The 17,925-nt window shown below is 37.3% G+C and overlaps 1 protein-coding gene across 4 annotated transcripts in view; it reads right to left on the bottom strand.

Annotated features, from left to right (window-relative positions):
• LOC102217456 (glutamate receptor-interacting protein 2-like) overlaps window positions 1-17,925 on the bottom strand; it is a 192,978-nt gene that overhangs the window by 75,418 nt on the left and 99,635 nt on the right. Inside the window, exon 1 of one of the 4 annotated variants that reach the window (XM_023325527.1) lies at window positions 12,001-12,122. The exons of the other annotated variants lie outside the window; for them this stretch is intronic. Within the exon in view, the coding sequence (XP_023181295.1) occupies window positions 12,001-12,055 (55 nt within the window). The 5' untranslated portion in view covers window positions 12,056-12,122. Of the gene's footprint in view, window positions 1-12,000; window positions 12,123-17,925 lie in introns of those variants that run through there. 4 annotated transcript variants of the gene reach the window in all.

Raw genomic sequence — 17,925 nt, 5'->3', positions numbered from 1 at the left:
CTTGTGGCTATGAACATTGGTACAATATTAGCAAGTAACCAGCAGTTCCCTCAGTAATGAGCAACTGTGAAAAACCAAATCAATATACAATTCTATTTACAATAGCATAAAAAGCATCGTCTATATTCATTTGGTAAAACAGTAGAGCTTAATTTCCCCAAAGGCCTCTTGCAAAAATGTTATCCTGGATACCTGGTTGCTATGGCACCGAGGGCCTTAAAGAGACGTGACGTCAACCATCTGTACTTTAAGTTCAACACATTTGCCAGAAGTGACAATAAAGCTGCTTTATATTAGATTTGAATATCCATAATCAAATCTTGCTTCAACATGATCTCACATGACTATATAGAAACAGCCTCCACAGTTCTGGTAGGTAAAAAACCTTCAGAAGAAAATAAAGGCTTTCACAGCAGAAACATACTCTGATAAAATTAAACCACAACCTTGACATCAAGACATTTAGCAAAAAAGATGTTAACTCTTAGATTACTCATCCAGTAACAGACTAACTGGTGGCAGACTAAACTGAATTTGTTGTGGATTATCTGAGGGGAAAAAACTATTTTAACAGATCAGATGGTAGAAAAAAACAGATGGGACAATAACAACAAGCCTGGAGGGAGGAATTTATGTCTTCTGCTAAAATCACAATTACAAATCAAACACAATAAAACCAGTAGATTTAATCCAGGATGTGATTCTGAAAGTTCTTAAAAAACACAGAATATCTGAATTTCTGACAGCTGTAGAGAGATTGTGATTGTTGGTTTTAGATCAACACAGCAAACTAAATGGAGTTAATTCAGTTCTTAATTTTAAAAGATTTCCAAATGGTTTTCAATGAATACTTTAATTCAGCTCAGAAAAAATTACAAGGAGGATGCAGTTGTATGGTTGAACCTCTTACTACCTTTCTGGGTTTGACATGGAAATTCAAAAATAAGAAAACATGAAACAGAAAAAGTGTGATCAAAAGAAAAAACAGGAATAATGTTTCTAAACTTTTTTGAACTGGTTCCTCTGAGGGCCATGTTTCCAAGACCCAATGATAAATATTACTGTGTTTCTAAAGATAAAGCCAGTGGTGCATTTAACAGAACCCTGTCTTCATGGCAACATTACTGCATCATGGAGTCTTAAAAGTGGAGCACGCTCTGAAATCCCAGCACAGCGCAATGCAATCATATGCAAAGATCAGTTGCAGCTTACTGAAATCCTCTGGAATCGAAGAGCAAGCCGAGGAAGAAGCCGAAGCTGGAGCTGCTTTATTAGACTCATAATTCTAATCCAACTGAGCATGGATGCAGAAAGCTCTCTGGGATCTCAGAAAAATGTCTGACTGCTGTGCTGCTTTAGGGGTGCAATATAAAGAACCAGCAGTGAAAAGGATCAATCCCATCAGATCCAACCAGGTCAAACAGACAACGGCTCACTGAACAAGAATGTTCTGACAAAAGTCCTTTTGTATCATTACTTTTCAAAAATAAAGATTAACTTCATCACTGAGTAATGCTGCATGTAAAGTACTAAAATTCATAGTCAAGATCTCATTTCCTCTCAACACAATTTTATTTTGATTAACTTTACGTTTCTCGTTGATGACACTTTGCCAAAATTGTATTAGGAAATAAGAAATGCAACCGAGTTAACCTTTTTTTATTTATTATTTGAGATATAAACTGTAATATGCTAATTTTACATTTTTATTATTTTTCATCTCTACATTTTACATCAATCTATGGCATTCATTGAGTTTTCTACAGATTACATTATGCATGTTACTGAATATCCATGTTAGCCCAGGAGAAACCAACCAGCCGAAGCGTTTTGTGGTATTTTGCAGCCATTACAAGCCAAATAACCAAAGCCTGTCACTACACCTTGCATATCTGCTGAAAGAGGATTTTTTTTTTCCAACTTGCTCACCTGGAGATAGAAACCCACTCTCCTGCGTCTCATCTTTAGTTCTAAAGAGCCTTAAAGTCAATAAAGTTTGTACAGTTTAGCCAAAATCTTGCTTACTTTAGAAAGAGGTGTACATGTGTCAGAGTGTAAGATCTACATAGTGATGTTTACCGTTTTCTAGCTTTAATCTCTGCTCAATTATTTTTAAATTGCATGTTTAGTTAGCTGAGAAGGCATGGTCTGAAAGTGGAAGCAAACACAAGTGCCCTTGTGAATTTTCAATGCTTCTCGGCAGAAAACTCTCCCTCTCTCCTGGTTTAACCTGTGAGCTGATGAATCCTGGGGGACGGTGGTGAACCAGAGCGTCTGTCTGGTTCAGCCTGCTGGAGTCGGAAACTGAAGCTTGTCGGTGTAAAGCCTCCTCTGCATTAAGCAGCTCAGTGTGGAGCTTCAGGGCCCTGCTGAGGGATGGAAGGCTTACTCTAATGGATGACAAACTCTGAGAAGTGGGTGATGTGCGCCACAGCTTGGAGTACACGTTGAGTCCTTATCAATAATGTCACACTGGTCATGACAGCCTTCATCTTTCTAAGTACACCAGAGAACAGTGCATCCTGAAATATGTCAAGTTACAGGTGGGGATATGAGACATGAAAGTATACTTTCCAATGTTTTTCTAAAAGAGAATGTTGAAAACGGGCTGCACAGTGGCGCAGTTGGTAGCACCGTTGCCTTGCAGCAAGAAGGTCCTGGGTTCAATTCCCAGCCTGGGGTCTTGTTCTACGTTCTCCCTGTGCATGGTGGGTTCTCTGCGGGTACTCCAGCTTCCTCCCACAGTCCAAAAACATGACTGTTGGGTTAATTGGTCTCTCTAATTTCTCCCTAGGTGTGAGTGAGTGAGTGAATGTTTGTTTGTCCTGTCTGTCCCTATGACAGACTGGTGACCTGTCCAGGTGACCCCGACCCGGTGACCCCGCCTCTTGCCAGTTGACAGCTGGCGAGGCACCACCACCTCTCCCCACTATGGACAGGGTGTACAGAAAATGGATGAATGAATGTTGAAAATCAGTTTTTTATTTAACTGTATTTGTTTCCATCTCTGCTCACCAAGGTTTTATTTAAATTCAACATGTTTTCAACTTTATTTTACAACCAGAGATCACCGTGATACTATTACTTTTTGTTTTCTGACCATATTTCCTGTCTTTAATAAATACCTTGTAACCTTATCTTTTAGCAGACTTACTTTGCAGAATAGAACTTTTTTCTTCCACTGGATTAACTCATTAACTTAGTCTAATCTCCAGAAATGGTCAAATCTCATTTCACATGTTTTCATTGGAACTGATTCAGTCATTACAAGTGAGATTTAGCTTGTGTGATTGTAAATTAAATGAAACTAAAGTCATGTAGCCCTTATAGTACACTGCTTTGTGTGTCTGCAGTTTTTTTAAAGCAGCTTTAATGGGAGGATTTTTGTCCTCAGGTCATTTTGTCATCTGTTGTTTATGTCCGTTTAACTGAGGGGCCAATCTGTTGCCCCATTTGTTTACTCACACAGTGTCACATAAAACCATTAATGTTTTATTAAAAACATACCAATTTAGTACTGCTTCACTACTAAGGAAGTCCACATTGTATAATTTGGTGGAAAATATCTTTCCTCGTAGTAGCAGAAATATTGTCCTATGCCAGAGAGCATCCACTAATGCCTGGTGAGAGGAGGAGTAAAAGGTGATTCACACTGAGGTCAGAAAAGGAGTCGTTAATATCTATAATTATGACATGCAACTTCAACTTGTTTGAAATGATAGAGCTGCGTAAGGAATAAGGGAGAATATTACGTTTTTTAAATAATGAACCAGATATTTTTCTGCTTTTTCTTAATATGTACATGGCAAAACTAAATATATAAAAAGAACTAAATGAGCACAAATTGTAAGTTACCTAGCAACTGTGCTTTGTGAAGGGCAAGAAGTGTGTAAGTCATTCTAATTCAGCAGAAAGATCAAGTTTACAGCTTCTAAACAGAAAACACTCAGGAAGATCTCATTTTTGACCTTTTCATTGCGCCGGCCTCAAAATGGTTGATTAGGTCAGATCTCTAATCAATCTGCTGTCGTCTTTATTCAGACAGAGATTCAGACAGTGGTTTCTTCCAAGGAAAGTAAATTTGTTCTTTAAATACTGTTATTTTTTAGCAAGAAGTGTGAAGAGGACCACCACTTCTACTCAAGGTCAGATTAAAATTGAATCATGTTATTTCCTGATGGTTTAGTCAGAGTTGCAGCAAAGATAAATCTGTCAAACATGCTAAATAATTTGAGCTTATGGTTTTATGTCCCTGCAGAGCAGGTTTTACAAAGTGTGTATGGTGAATAATAAGTTCAGGGTCTGTGGTGGTTTGTGAAGGACAGAGATCAGCACCAAGGACAGATCCCTCACTTTAAAGATTCAGTCAGGTGAGAAGAAAATGTCTTTCCCAGCAAAGATGCTTGTTGTTGTTGTTGTTGTCATGTTTTAGGTGAAGTCTGAGCTGAACAAGTCAGACTGGCAGAAAATTATTAACAAACATCAACAACAAATCTCATAGTCATGCCTTTGTTATCACATATTAAAGTCTTTAGTCAGGAGTATTGAACCAATCTATTACCAACCAAAACTGCTCACATCTTAACAGAACCGCTTTATATTTTAGATTTACAACAATTACTTATTTCTGCTTAAAAATACATGAAGAGCTCATTCATGTTTTCTTAAAGACATCTCTGAACAAAAACTCAACTGATGGTTAACACCCACCAGGACAGGAAGACCTTTCTGATGTTTTAGAAACGTCTGCATCTACATAGAACCATTCTCAGAAATAAAAATGCATTTAAGTTGTGTTGTTACTTTGTGTTACTGAGGATGTTCAGTTCCTGTTTGAAATATTTATTTTTGATTTTTTTTCACATATTTATATTATTTCTAGATGAGCACATTTTGCTTTATTCCACATTTCCTCATTTTTATCAGATTCTTGGAAGTGTTTTTCTTAGTTAAATAGGTCACAAAGCGGAAGTAGTGGCTCACTGGGGTTAGAGCCAAAATCAGCAATGATGTAACAATTACACTGCCTGGTTCTGTTTATTGTTGCAGTCTTCTGCCAAAAACAACCTCAGGGATGCCTACCTCTGACTGATTTGTCAGCAGGATCTACAGTCTGTGAACTTTGTTGGTATTTCTGGTTCCCAGGCAGAAACTCTCCAGGGGAAATCAGTTCAAAACTATTCATTTCATTTCAGAGAGAAGAAAGTACACCAGAGCAGATGTTGCAGAATAATAGGAATTCACTGGAGATGTTTTAAATTATAGTTTAATGTCTCGTTGATCAAAGGAAAAGAGTTTCTGTGACAAAGAGTTTCCTGCTCTTTGTTTTACAAAGTTTAGGCATCGAAGTCAAAATGTTCTACATGTCCGGTGTCTGATTAGCCAAAACGCCTCCCCTCATGTTAGCCCACACTGCTTCATGGAAGAAGCTGCTCTCTGGGATTTATCACAGTTTTCCAAAGTGTTAAAGATGAACATCACTCAGGAAAGGTTTGCTGGACAAGCCTCCATTTCTATCAGCCACTTGTTTCAAATTCACACCAACTGTCCACATGTTAAAACAACTTTCATAAAAATTAGAAAACAAGAAAGGGTATTTCATATTACATATTTATCAAATGTTATTCTAGTTTAATGCAGTGGTCACTGATCTTGCATTTTACTCTTCTTTTTTGTTGAAACTGGGTCTCTAGAGTACAAATGTGCCATCAGTATCTTATTTGTAGCAGGAAGCAGTTTTCAATCTTTTTTAAACAGTCAAAATAACAGAGTAAATATCATTAGTTTTATCTTAAGTAATTCTAACTTATTTCTTGATGTAGCATGCGTTCCATGACTTTATACCACACGTCCATAATTATTTATACCTTTGTTCATTTTATACATTATGCAGGTTTTTTGTTTTAAGTTTTTGTGGCAATAAAGTCAACACCTGCTGCCATTCAAACTGCTTAGGCACATCTTAAAAAGGGCCAAATGATGGGGTTAGAGCCGATGATCGGAGCCCCATCATTGTCTCATTGTCCTGAGAATATTTTAACTTAGCAATCAACTAATATAGAAAAAAAGCAACGTGTGAGCTGCTTTAGATGGATAAATCATCAGAGTGAGCCCTGCTTTCATCAGGAGTTACAGATTCTGTCAGGATGTCAGCACACATTTATCTGCAGTTCACTATTTATGGATCATTTTGTGATGCACATCATTCAGACTGATCCAACAAGACATCAGAGAATATGTGTGGTTTCAAAGAATGCAGTTGGAATTGTGGAACCAAAGAGCTGCTGCCTACATCTCCCAGAATTCACTTCGGTAATATCCAGATTTGGGTGAATTTTCTTCATAGTTCACTGAGTGTTGAGATCCACACTGAGGCTGTCCAAGCATTCAACTCTCAATCACGGTAACCTGTGGTAATTTTCAGTTACTTAAGTGCATTATATTCTGCTGACCAACTATTTCTCAGACCAGAAACAAAAGTTTTAACTGGTGTCTCTGTTTTCTCTACATTTGCTGCAGCTGATGTCTCACTTGTTTTCCATCCTGTCTCACATTTAGAGTCTATATACGTTTGAATTTGAGAAGGAACAGCTGCAGATCACAGAACTGGAAAGTATATTCTGAATTGATCTCCAGATAGGTGAGCTTCTCGTAGCGTCTCATATCCCCATTAAGAAAAATGCACAACTTTGATGTGAGTTTCTATTTCCTCCATTCACTGCAAAAACATTCCTACACACAGAAACAAGGCTGCATTCCCAAACACCGCTGACATCACCTCGCCATGTAAACACGCCATCCAAACACAAACACCTCATAGTGTGAACTGTGGCCTCATTTATATTGAATCTCAGCAAGCGCACACAAAGAAGAAGAGAGTGTAGTGATCCAAACCGCTTTCAGATCTTCTGAGATTAGTCCTTTAAAACATTCAAATAGTCACACACACACACACACACACACACACACACACACACACACACACACACACACACACACACACACACACACACACACACACACACACACACACACACACAACACAGTGGCCCCAAGCACCACATGAAAACAACTCTGAGTCTCACTCTGAGTCTCACACACAAGCAGATCCTGTAAACATTCGGTCCCAAACATGTCAGACTTGAAGTACCAAACAATCCTCATCAAGACGTTCCTGCCGGACCAAAAACCCAGAGACACAGATATTTGTGATACGCTGCAAATCCTGAGACCAGAATAAGAAAATTCATCGACGATGCAAACTAAAAGTTACATAATCTATGCAGTTTAGTTTATTCATATAAGATCCATTCCCTACATGTCAAGACAAACAGGGTCAGTACATAAATTACATACAGTTAAATTCAGCTGTGTATAAAATCTTAGCTGGTGAAGGATTTGAAATAAAATACTGTCAAAATGAAGAATTCATATTTGTATGTGTTTTCAAAGTTTGCCCACTTATGTGGGTGTTATAATAATCCATTTGCATGTATTAATATGCTAAAACAAACATAATTCTGCTTGTGTAAAACATATCATCTTCAGCATCTGTTTTATAAGCGAGTTATTTTCTCTAAATGGAAACCCAGCGCATGAAGAATGATAAAGTATAATTACTTATGGGTTCTTAAAAAGCCTTCTGTGGTTGTCACTGAACCCTTTAATCTGAAAAAACACATTATATTGTGAATGGTGGTGCAAACATTTGCAGCAGTATTGTATTCCATTAGGAATCTGACAGCACACAAAGAGATATAAAACATTTAAGAATGTAGGGAAAAGCCTTTAAGGAATTCCCTGTTTGACAACAAAACAAAAGTTTTATTGAGCTACGAAAAAAACCACCAGACCTGGATGTGAGATCTGGGAAACAACTGCAGCTGAAAACAACCTGGCAACACAACATGCAACATTTTTCACAGTAAATACAAGCATAACCGGAATGAGCATTATGGAGTATTATGTGTTTTTACAGGCACATAGTGCCATTTTATAGCACAATCAAGTAACTATAGTATAGTTATAAATAGTATAAATAGTATTTTTTCCATGACAGTTACCATCAGATGTTATAAAAATACTGAATATGATTTGAACGAAACTTGACTTCATAATTTGACGCTTTGAAATTGGGCTTCTGTCTCTTTAAGAAGCTCTTACTCTTTCCGACACTCCACCATCAGACCATCAACACAACAATGCTCATCCATCGTGCCGGTAACTATTCTTACTATACTCAGCTGAGTGTGAAAAGCTCAGCAGACTCACTGTCCCACTGGATGTTTGCCACTTAAGCTTTTATTGCCATTTCCTGGCTGGTCCACAAAAGAAATTTGAACTATTGAACCAGAAGGTCTCACTAAGAAGTGTTTTCTACAGTTTTAACCAAGTCTAGCAGTCAATCATCAGATCTGGTCGGTCATCGTCTATCAGTCCTCCATCACTGAACCAGCTTACAACAATAACCAGAATACAAAGGTTTGTAGATGTGTCCCCAGTCCAACACACCTGAATCAAATGGCTGATTTATATTATTATTAGAATGAAAAAAGTTCTCCAGAGTTTCACTGATGACCTGGTTATCTGACTCAGTTGTGTTAAAGTAGAAACACGTCTCAAAGTGTCAGGGCAGCGGCCATTGAGGACTGGAGTTTAAGACACGAGGCCACTGTGACAAGCAAAGGCAAAGCAACTGCTATCAGAATAGAAATGTCAGGAACGATGCTTTCAGTGTTTTAATGAAAATCAGGAACTAATTGTGATGTAAATCCAGAAGTTATATGAATTGTTTATGAAGTGTTTGTAATGTTGAATCATCCATCAGATAAGGAGTCCAAGAAAAAGAGTCAGAAATGTTTTATGTGTTTTCAAGTATATAAATGCAATTAAGCAAAGCTGTACAGGATATAACCAGTAAAAAATATTATGCTGCAACTGTAAAACAAAGTTATATGTTGAGAAATACATCAAAAATGTTCTTTTATTTTATGCATAGTTGTTAAATGTAATTATAGACATTTTATTTACTTGTTAACTTTGTACTGTTTATTTGTAACTTTTCTTGCTTCCGTTACTAAAAGGAAATCCAACATAGTTTTATGTCTTGATACAATTGTGTGAAAAGTCAGATCTGATGACTCAAAACATTTTTCTGTGATTTTTTTTCTTTTACTTTTGCGCCGAACCTTTCCTCATGTTATTTTGTAGCACTTCCTGTTTTTAGCACAAAGATTCATGTCAGCTGTTTATCATAGGCCAGAGTAATGCTTAGAAAACTGTGGGCTGTTAAACAAAACCTTGATTGTGCTCATTTCCAACCCAAAGAAACAGAAAATACAAACAAATATTTTTACCTTTCTTTTTCTTGGTGTGGTTTTTAAAGGGTTAAGTCTCAAATAGTGCAGCAGCTTCAACTATGGCAACAGGATCACAGAAATAACTGTATTCTTATAAAAGAATGTCTAACAGCAACACCACATTGCAAGACTTGAAAAACTTTGAAACTGAGAAACTGTGGCAGGTTCTCATTTCACAGCAGGCTCTGCGGCGTCTTGTAAACTTGTAGCAAGCAGAAAAAACAGTGAACTTCATGTTACATGAGACAGGAAAAGCAATCAATGACAGTTTTATGTGTTCAATTAAAGGTGCATTGCAAAAGCACTCAAATCCTTTAGATTTTGACATGTCAGAACCACAAACGTCAATGTGTCTTATTGCACTTTTATGTGATAAATGGATCAACAGAAAGTGGTACATACAAGTTAACACAAAAAATACAATTATTTTTCCAAATGTGCATTCTTATTTATGCGAACTGTGTCAGTATTTTGTGGAAACTACTCCTTTGTGGTACTTGAAGCGTCAGGGCCATGTCTCTGCCAGCTTTGCACATCTAGAGAATAAATTTCTGGCCTATTTCTCTTTGGAAAATAACTCAAACTCGGCTGGGGAGTGTTTGTAAACATCAGTTTTCAAATCTTGCCACAGATTCTCAATTAAAATTAGGACTCAGCCTTGAATGGGTCATACATGAAAAAGCCTTGATCTAAACTGTGGGGGTTTTGATCAAGGCAGCAGTCAGAACCGCAGGCTGCTGTAGTTCTGACTGGATGTTTAGGTCGTTATCTGCTGGAAGTTGAACCTCCAGTTTCTTGCAGCCTCTGATATTATTCCCAGTACTGGCCTGTATTTAGCCTCCATCGGCTCTGACCAGCTTCTTTATCCCCGTCAGGTGTAAACTGAACAACATCCGGTTTTCTTTTAACCACAGTTTTCTTCTTGTCACTGTTAGAGAAAACCGTAAATAAAGGACTTTCTGCAACTTGCTCAAAGTTACAAAGACGCTGTTGCTGTTGCGTTCAATTTCAGGTGGACTTCCATGATTGTTTGTGTTTGAATTTAGTTATTTATATAACACCAATTCACAACATGTTATGAAATGTTTTCAATTAAGGCATTTTACAGAAAAGTAAATTCAATCCAGTCATACATACGTATGTTCTGATTGATGCTCACTTTTTATGGTTTATTTGTAAAAACAAACAAAAAAATATTTTAGTATTCTTCATATCTTTTCAAATTCACAATTATGTACAATGTTGTGTCAGTTTTGTCAAATTAAAACACACATTGACGTTTTGGGTAATAACATGAGAAAATGTGAAACACTGAAGTAGTTCAGACACTTTCACCGACAGCCACATACGTTGTCTGAGAGGAGGAAGCTGCACTGCTCACATATTGTTAACCTGGCTGTGAGGAAATAATGACGATGGTTTATATGTTTATATTTAAATGTATGTACTCAAAACCCATGAAACTGGTCTATTTCTCTGCTTCAGTGCACAAACTTCACCAGAAACGCCGATTCTGGTTCAGCAAATGTGACAGAAAGGACTGCAAATGGAAAACCTATGTTGTCTTTTCCCACAGCAGTTCTCTGGGGACAGAAGGACTTGCCACAAAATTGTGTCTTGTCAGAATTTACATGCATAAAATATTAGCCTTCCCACCATTTTTCATCTTGTACTTTGTATGGATGCTGTGTGTCAAGGTGTTGCCTGGATCTGACACACCATGCTGACTTTACCTTTCCTATGTCACATTCTTATGTGCTTTTCATTACACACTTCACAATAAGTGTTGGGATATATTAAAGGAAAATAACAATACAAACATGTACAATCTATTTTCCCTCAAAGAAGCACTTTTGATGTTCACTAATAATAAATCAAACACAGAAAAAGCTATTTGGGGTCAAGTTAAAAATATCTTTGCATAAGGAATCATTTACCTGCTCAGAATAGTAACTTCAGTAATATCACACATTAACTACAGTCCCATAACACAACAATATCTCAAGCCATGAAAGCAATAAAAACTCAGAAAAGCAACTTATAGAGATGCTGAAAAGACAAAGCCAAACAAAGTCAAGAGTAACTTGTCTCTGAACACCAGCTGGGACACTTTACCTGCTTGTGTCACGCTGACTTACAGAGACAATGACATCTTTTATTTCACTCAAAGCACAAAACCCATCCAGCTTTTCCATTGGATTCCTGTGGACAATCAGCATTGCAGAGCTAGCAAGAGCAGAATTTCACAGTGGAAGTTAAAACAGAAGCTGTCAGCAGGAAACGGATGGAAAAATTACCTGAACTCAACATCATGGAGGAGGCATTTACATCATAATGCAGCCGCAGAGGGATACAGTTTAGATGAACAGTAACTTGGTACACAGGTTTCCACACAAACATGTCCAAATGCTACGACTCCAGGAAACAAACTCACAAACACAACTAGATACTTTTTCCAAAATAGCTGCATAAATATACTATTCAGTGTTGACAAAGATGCATACCATAATGTTCTGATCCAACATATGCCAACAATCACCTAAAACACACACACACACACCCACAAAGAAAAACAAACAGCTGACAGACATACTGCTTTCATAGTTAGCAGCAATCTGACAATCACAAACGCACTCTGTACCCTTGATTCGGCGTCTGATGACCCCCATCCGGCACTTTAGCGAGACAGAAAACATCCTCTTCGTTACTCTCTCTTCTTCCTGCTTCTTTCTCTCTATTCCTCTTGTTCTTCCTCCTCCTTCTCTTCCTCCTCAGTTTGACATAGTGTGAGCTGAGCGAAGGATAGAAGTAGAGGCAGAGAGTGAAAGAGAGCGGTATTGGAGCTCTGGCCGGTCACATGGCAAAGAGAAGAAGGAGAGACAGAGAAAGCGAGTCCTTCTTTCTAACAGGGGAGCCTCCTCCCCACTCCTCCATCTTTCACCTCTTTCTGGTGTCGTTCACTGTCTCTGTGTGGGAAGAAGTCAAACTTAGCTGCCCGTCATCTGCTTCCATCATCCTCTAACTCCATTATCTCCTCTCTTTTGGTTTTACTTATCTTTTTCTCATTTCTCCTTATAACCCCTGCCAAATGTCTATTTCATAAGAAAAAAAGAACAATTGTGAAAGAAACACAGCAAGCCCAAGGCTGACAGGTCAAAGACTGATGACTTAAAGTCTGGGCCACATAACTTAGTCTTCAGTGCATGACAAAATGGCGACCCCCCTAAAAATAGTCATAGTCAGGTATAAAGTGAAAAGCAGACATGTTTGAGGAAGAGAGGAAGTTTGGTCACACTATGCTATGCTAATAGTACTTAGCGTTAATCAGCCACTCATTGGCAGAAGGGAGAGCGTTGTGCAACATAAATAATTATCCGACCGCAACTAAAGCCACTAAAAAGTAAAACATAATTTAATGAAACTTCTGGACAGTTAATTTGCCTCAAAGAATTTTAATAATGAAGGTACTTCAATCATTTGGTGAATTGCTAACACCATTGTCTTTAAGCAAGAAGATCCTGGGTTCAAATTATTCATGGAGTTTGCATGTTGTCTCTACAAATCTCTGAGTTCCCTCTGGTGACTCCAACTTCCTTTCACAGTCAAAAGCTGGACTGTTAGTTCATTTGTCTTTTTAAGTTGTTCTCAGGTGTGAGTGTCTGTCCTGTGTGTTTCTATGTTTCCCTGTGATGGATTGGAGGCCCTCAAAAGTTTAGCCTGCCTCTCCTCCAATAACCACTGGAACAAGCAGTTCCAGTGCTTGTTCCAGTAACTCTTTACGGTAATACTTGAAAAAGATTTTAGTAACTTAGTGGCTAGAGCTTACAGAGAGCGAAGGGAAGCTTGTGACGGTGGAACAGAAAGATTATCACAATGTTTTTCTCATATCTTGCAGTCCTGAAAGTCAGTGTGCAAGAAACTAAAGTAAGCCAACAAAACATCTTGCTCATGGTCGAGGATATGAAATCTATGAACAAGTCCAACAGAGTAGAAAGACTCAGTAGATTCAGTAACATGTATCATTTTGAATTTCCTTTCATTCTGTCCTTTTCCTGTGCATTTTTCAGAATTGTGCCTCTCATGAATACATTCAAATAGGTGCATTTTTGAGTAAGATTTATGTGCTAACATAGCATGTCATATGTACAGAAAGCATGTGGAGCAGACAAGTCAATCAGTTTGTAAAGGAGCTGGCGTGAAGCTTGGACTGAAAGCAGGGAGAAGCGAAGCTACGCATACTGAAGTTACTCAGCAAGCCGCCTCTGTAGGAGATTTTGCATTTTAATAAGTAGAAAAGAATCAGCTGATTGATCAGCTGAAATGGGCTGCAACAAAAACCACTGATGATCTGCAATCTGGACAAACCACAACTTAAAATGCTCCTCTGCATGAAATTTCAGTCTTAGAGATAAAAAAAAAGTATTGAAATTATTTTAACCTTTTACCCAAACAGTTTCTTTGCATCAATTTTGGCTTTTTGTGAATAAAGAGTTATCCAGTGCAGGCTTTCAATGTTAGTATTTTAATGATTTTATTGGATTCAATTTCATCTGCACAACAAGAATTCAGCAGTGTGTTTCTGTCTTTTTCTCTTTCTCTCCATAATTGTCTCAACCCCAAGGCAAACCTCGTTAAGGACTCCTTTCCTCCCAGTTTAACCCGTCTTACTCCAATTCATCGCTTCAAATCTTATGATCCACCACTCAAACTCTCTCTCACCTTCCTCCTCATTATCTGTAAAGGTCTCTCTCTCTTATACTGTCATGGTAGCTGAGTTCAGAGGATGGAGTGAATTTTTTTAAATGACAGAGAGATCAAAGCTGCAAATGCCTGAGCTCAGTGGAGGAAGAAAAGAACAGAGAAATTAGGAGGTGAAGGAGTAGGATGGGATATTTAAAAGAGGAGCAGGAAGTCGAGGAGTGTGAAGGAAGCTTGGGGGGTAATATGGAAAGTATGGAAATATGGAAAGTGTAGGAATGAGAAGAAAAACGAGAAGAAAAAATGTTGCAGGACTTTTGATTATTAAAAAAGAACAAGAGGGTCAACTAAAGAGTTGCAAAGATGACAAAAAGGCGAATAAAGCAGTGGCAAACATGGAGCAGATCTGGTGAAGTATCATCTCTTTGGAAATGGACATTACAGTCCACAGAGGAGAGGAAGAGGAGAGGAACAGGGAGAGCTGGAGGAAAATGACATGATGACAAACAACGAGTGGACAGAGAGGACAAATGTCATCTAGAATTGAGTAAATCAGTTGAGCATCTGAAAACCTCCCGGTTTTGGCAGAGTCTTGGGGAAGCCTCGACTCTGAAAGCTCAGCTGTGAAGGAGTCAGCTTAGTCTTACAGGGATACAGTCAGCCTACACCCACATAGAAAAAAGACTATTTTAGGTACAGTACTCATTTCCTTCTGAGAGTGGCTATGGCATTTTCATATCTTAGCTGAAATATGACAAGAAACTATCAGGTTCTGTTCTGTTGCACAGACAGTTGGAAAGTAAGTGGAAATTGTTCTGATGTAATATTTGCGACATGTAATGCAAAACTGACTCCTAAGTTGGGTGCAAAAAAGATCTCTACTTTCTTATCATATATAGTGAAAACATTCTGTACGAACATAAAGTTAAACTAAATAAACTCAAAACCTTTGAGGCTCAGAGCAGCACGAGGCAGATCATCCATCAACACTTTGCTTATTTAAGATTTTCTCTAATTCCATGGCTAACACTTACATACTGAAAAAACTGTTTCAACATGTGTGTGTTTCTATAGACCGTATGCTAGAATTCACACAGAGACCAAATGCATTGAAATGCAAAGCAGCAAGTTTATGGCGGCGTTTTTATCTCTGAAAAAACTAACATTGTTTATCAGCTGCATGCACATCCTCAGAAAATTGCTGGCAAAAAAAACACCCACACATCTGCCTACATGAGATCAGGACTCACAAAATGTGATACTGAGGAGGCTGAAAGGGAACGTAGAGGCAAAGAGTTGAAGAAATAAAAATGAGAAGGAGAGAATTTGAAAACTTTAAGGACAAAGCTTTTCTTCACAATTTATTCAGCTGTACTGTAGAGAAAGTAATTTTTTCAGGTCCAGGATTTAACATGTCCAAGTAAAGTAAAAATTTTCATCTATGCAAAATTACAAATTTGGCAGCCGACAGCTCTTTAGAAAAAACGTGTGTTGACATAAGGCCAAAGAACGGAGAAATCAGTAGATTGGTTCGTTTAAACATAGAAGTGTACAAATTGAAATTATGGAAATAAATTTGCTTAACCAAAGCACAACAGTTTTGAAAAAAAACCCAAAAACATGTATTTTGATAAAAAGGTTTTTCACTATGAGGTCATTCTATCAAAACTACAATGGAAACACTTTTTTTGCATCACACAAGTCAGGTGACGAACAGCCGGATGTTACTGCAGGTGGAACAGATGAAGAAGACAACAGGAAGTAGCAGGAGGATGATGGTTTGTTTTTGTTTTTTCAGACAATAAGCAGCTGGCGCCACCAAAGCTCTCACAGCATCACAGTTCATAAAAATTTCTGAGTCCAGTTTGTCGAAACCTTTCTGTAAAATGGCGGATGACAATAAGACGCATAGGTAACCGCTCCCAAACGGGTAGAGCTTGTAGCCTGAATCAGACGTCTCCTCTGATTGGCTGAATTATGAATATATTTCATGTAGCTGTTCCATCCGTCACTGCCACAATTTTTAATGACTCATCGCATGAACAAGATAAATGTTATTAGATTTTAATTTCCTTTCTCATTTAATGCAACACTGCAATTGCAAAATTGTGTTTTTTTTTTTTTTTACATTAACAGAAAATAGACAGATTTGTATGAATTTGAAGAGAATGAACTAAAATACAAAGACAACAAGAATTAAGTAAGAAACTAAACACAAGAAAATGGACAAATATTGCAAAATTCTTCTAACAATAATGACAACAGAAACATTAACCATGTATGGCAAGACCTTATTAACAATAATATAAAACTTGGAAGTGATTAAAATACAACAAATACCACAAATGAAAACCAAAGCACCCCATGGTCATAGCCGGTATCTCCTGATATTATTCTATATAGAACTGATGATAAGCACTTTCTCTTCACCATATACTTAACACATTTTTTTCCCATTATTTTTTTTGTAGCTTTTAAGATTGATTTAGTTATTCCTAATGATAAATCAAAACTTTTGTCCTCAATAAAAAGGTGGGAAAAAAATTATTCAAAATTCTCTCTAAAGTGATACTCTACTCCATGAAAGTATTAGGCTATGTCATATTTGTTTGTTTACAAAAAACATAGACATTTCAGTAAAAAAAAAACAACAAAAAAAAACATCCAAGGATTTTCTTCCAGAAGTTAAGAAGGAAGATTAAAGTAAGATACACTTTGCAGAATGCAACCACATCATTTTCTGGTTTCCTGGGGAGTCTCTTGTGTTTGACAGAGTTATTAATCAAAGAGCTGCTGTGTGACAAAGGAACCTTTACCACCTTTTCACTAAAGACTGACTGCAGATGTTCAAAGAACCATGTTAATGCTACTCTCAGTTTATTTAATTATTTAGTCTCCAATGACAAAATAATATATATATATATATATATATATATATATATATATATATATATATATATAAATTTACTAAACTAATATAAAATATTTTCCATAAACAATTGAAACAGCAGAAAAACATAAAACTGAAGAATTTTGACTATTTCTCTCATGTCATTACTTATTCATTAACTATATCTCCCAGTAGATTGGCCATCAAATCCCAATTCAGCCTAATGTGGGTGACAGGAGGAGTGCAGACAGATAAAACCTGAAATCTGTGCTGGAACAGAGCGAACAATGCAGATGAGCAGAGCAGGAACCAACGGTCCACAGCTTGTTTAATAAATCATCACAAGAGCAGAGTCTGCAGAGTATTGCACAAAGCCAATATGGTTGTTCAATTCAACACATGCAGTAATTCAGTTCAGTTTGAAAACAGGTCTGCACAGCAGGTAAAAGATTACCATCAAGATTACCAACAGGATTATAAACTGAATAAATCCTATATGTTCTCACAGATTAAAGCTGGTTTTGCATGTTTTGTTTCCAGTTGTTTTATTTTATTACTATGTGCTAGGCTAAAAACACAAACATTGAGTATTTTGCAACAGTGACTTAAATTAGACATACTGGCTCTCTCAGAAAAAATAAAATAAAATCACACATCTGCGGCTGTGAGCTGCAGTCCTCTGCATGGTTTATGCAACACTCCTAGAGTAAAAATATTGATTTTTAGTAGAGTTAGAAATGTCCTCTCCTCAACAACCAAATTCAGCCAGTTTCTGAGAGATGCATTATTTACCAGTGAACAGCAAGGGCTTTATGTGAGGTATGTACCAGACAAGACCATGCCATAGACGTTACACATACGAAATATGATTTTACTGAACAATACTGCTATTTAAAAGGTAAACACACCAGAGATACTTTGTTATAAATCAAACAACCTCATTTTAGAAATAGTTTGTCACATATAAAACCACAGAAT

The sequence above is a fragment of the Xiphophorus maculatus genome, chromosome 20, assembly GCF_002775205.1.
Source record: "Xiphophorus maculatus strain JP 163 A chromosome 20, X_maculatus-5.0-male, whole genome shotgun sequence".
NCBI lineage: Eukaryota > Metazoa > Chordata > Actinopteri > Cyprinodontiformes > Poeciliidae > Xiphophorus > Xiphophorus maculatus.
Note: the sequence above shows the minus strand (reverse complement) of the source record. Positions and strands in the feature narration are given on the sequence as shown.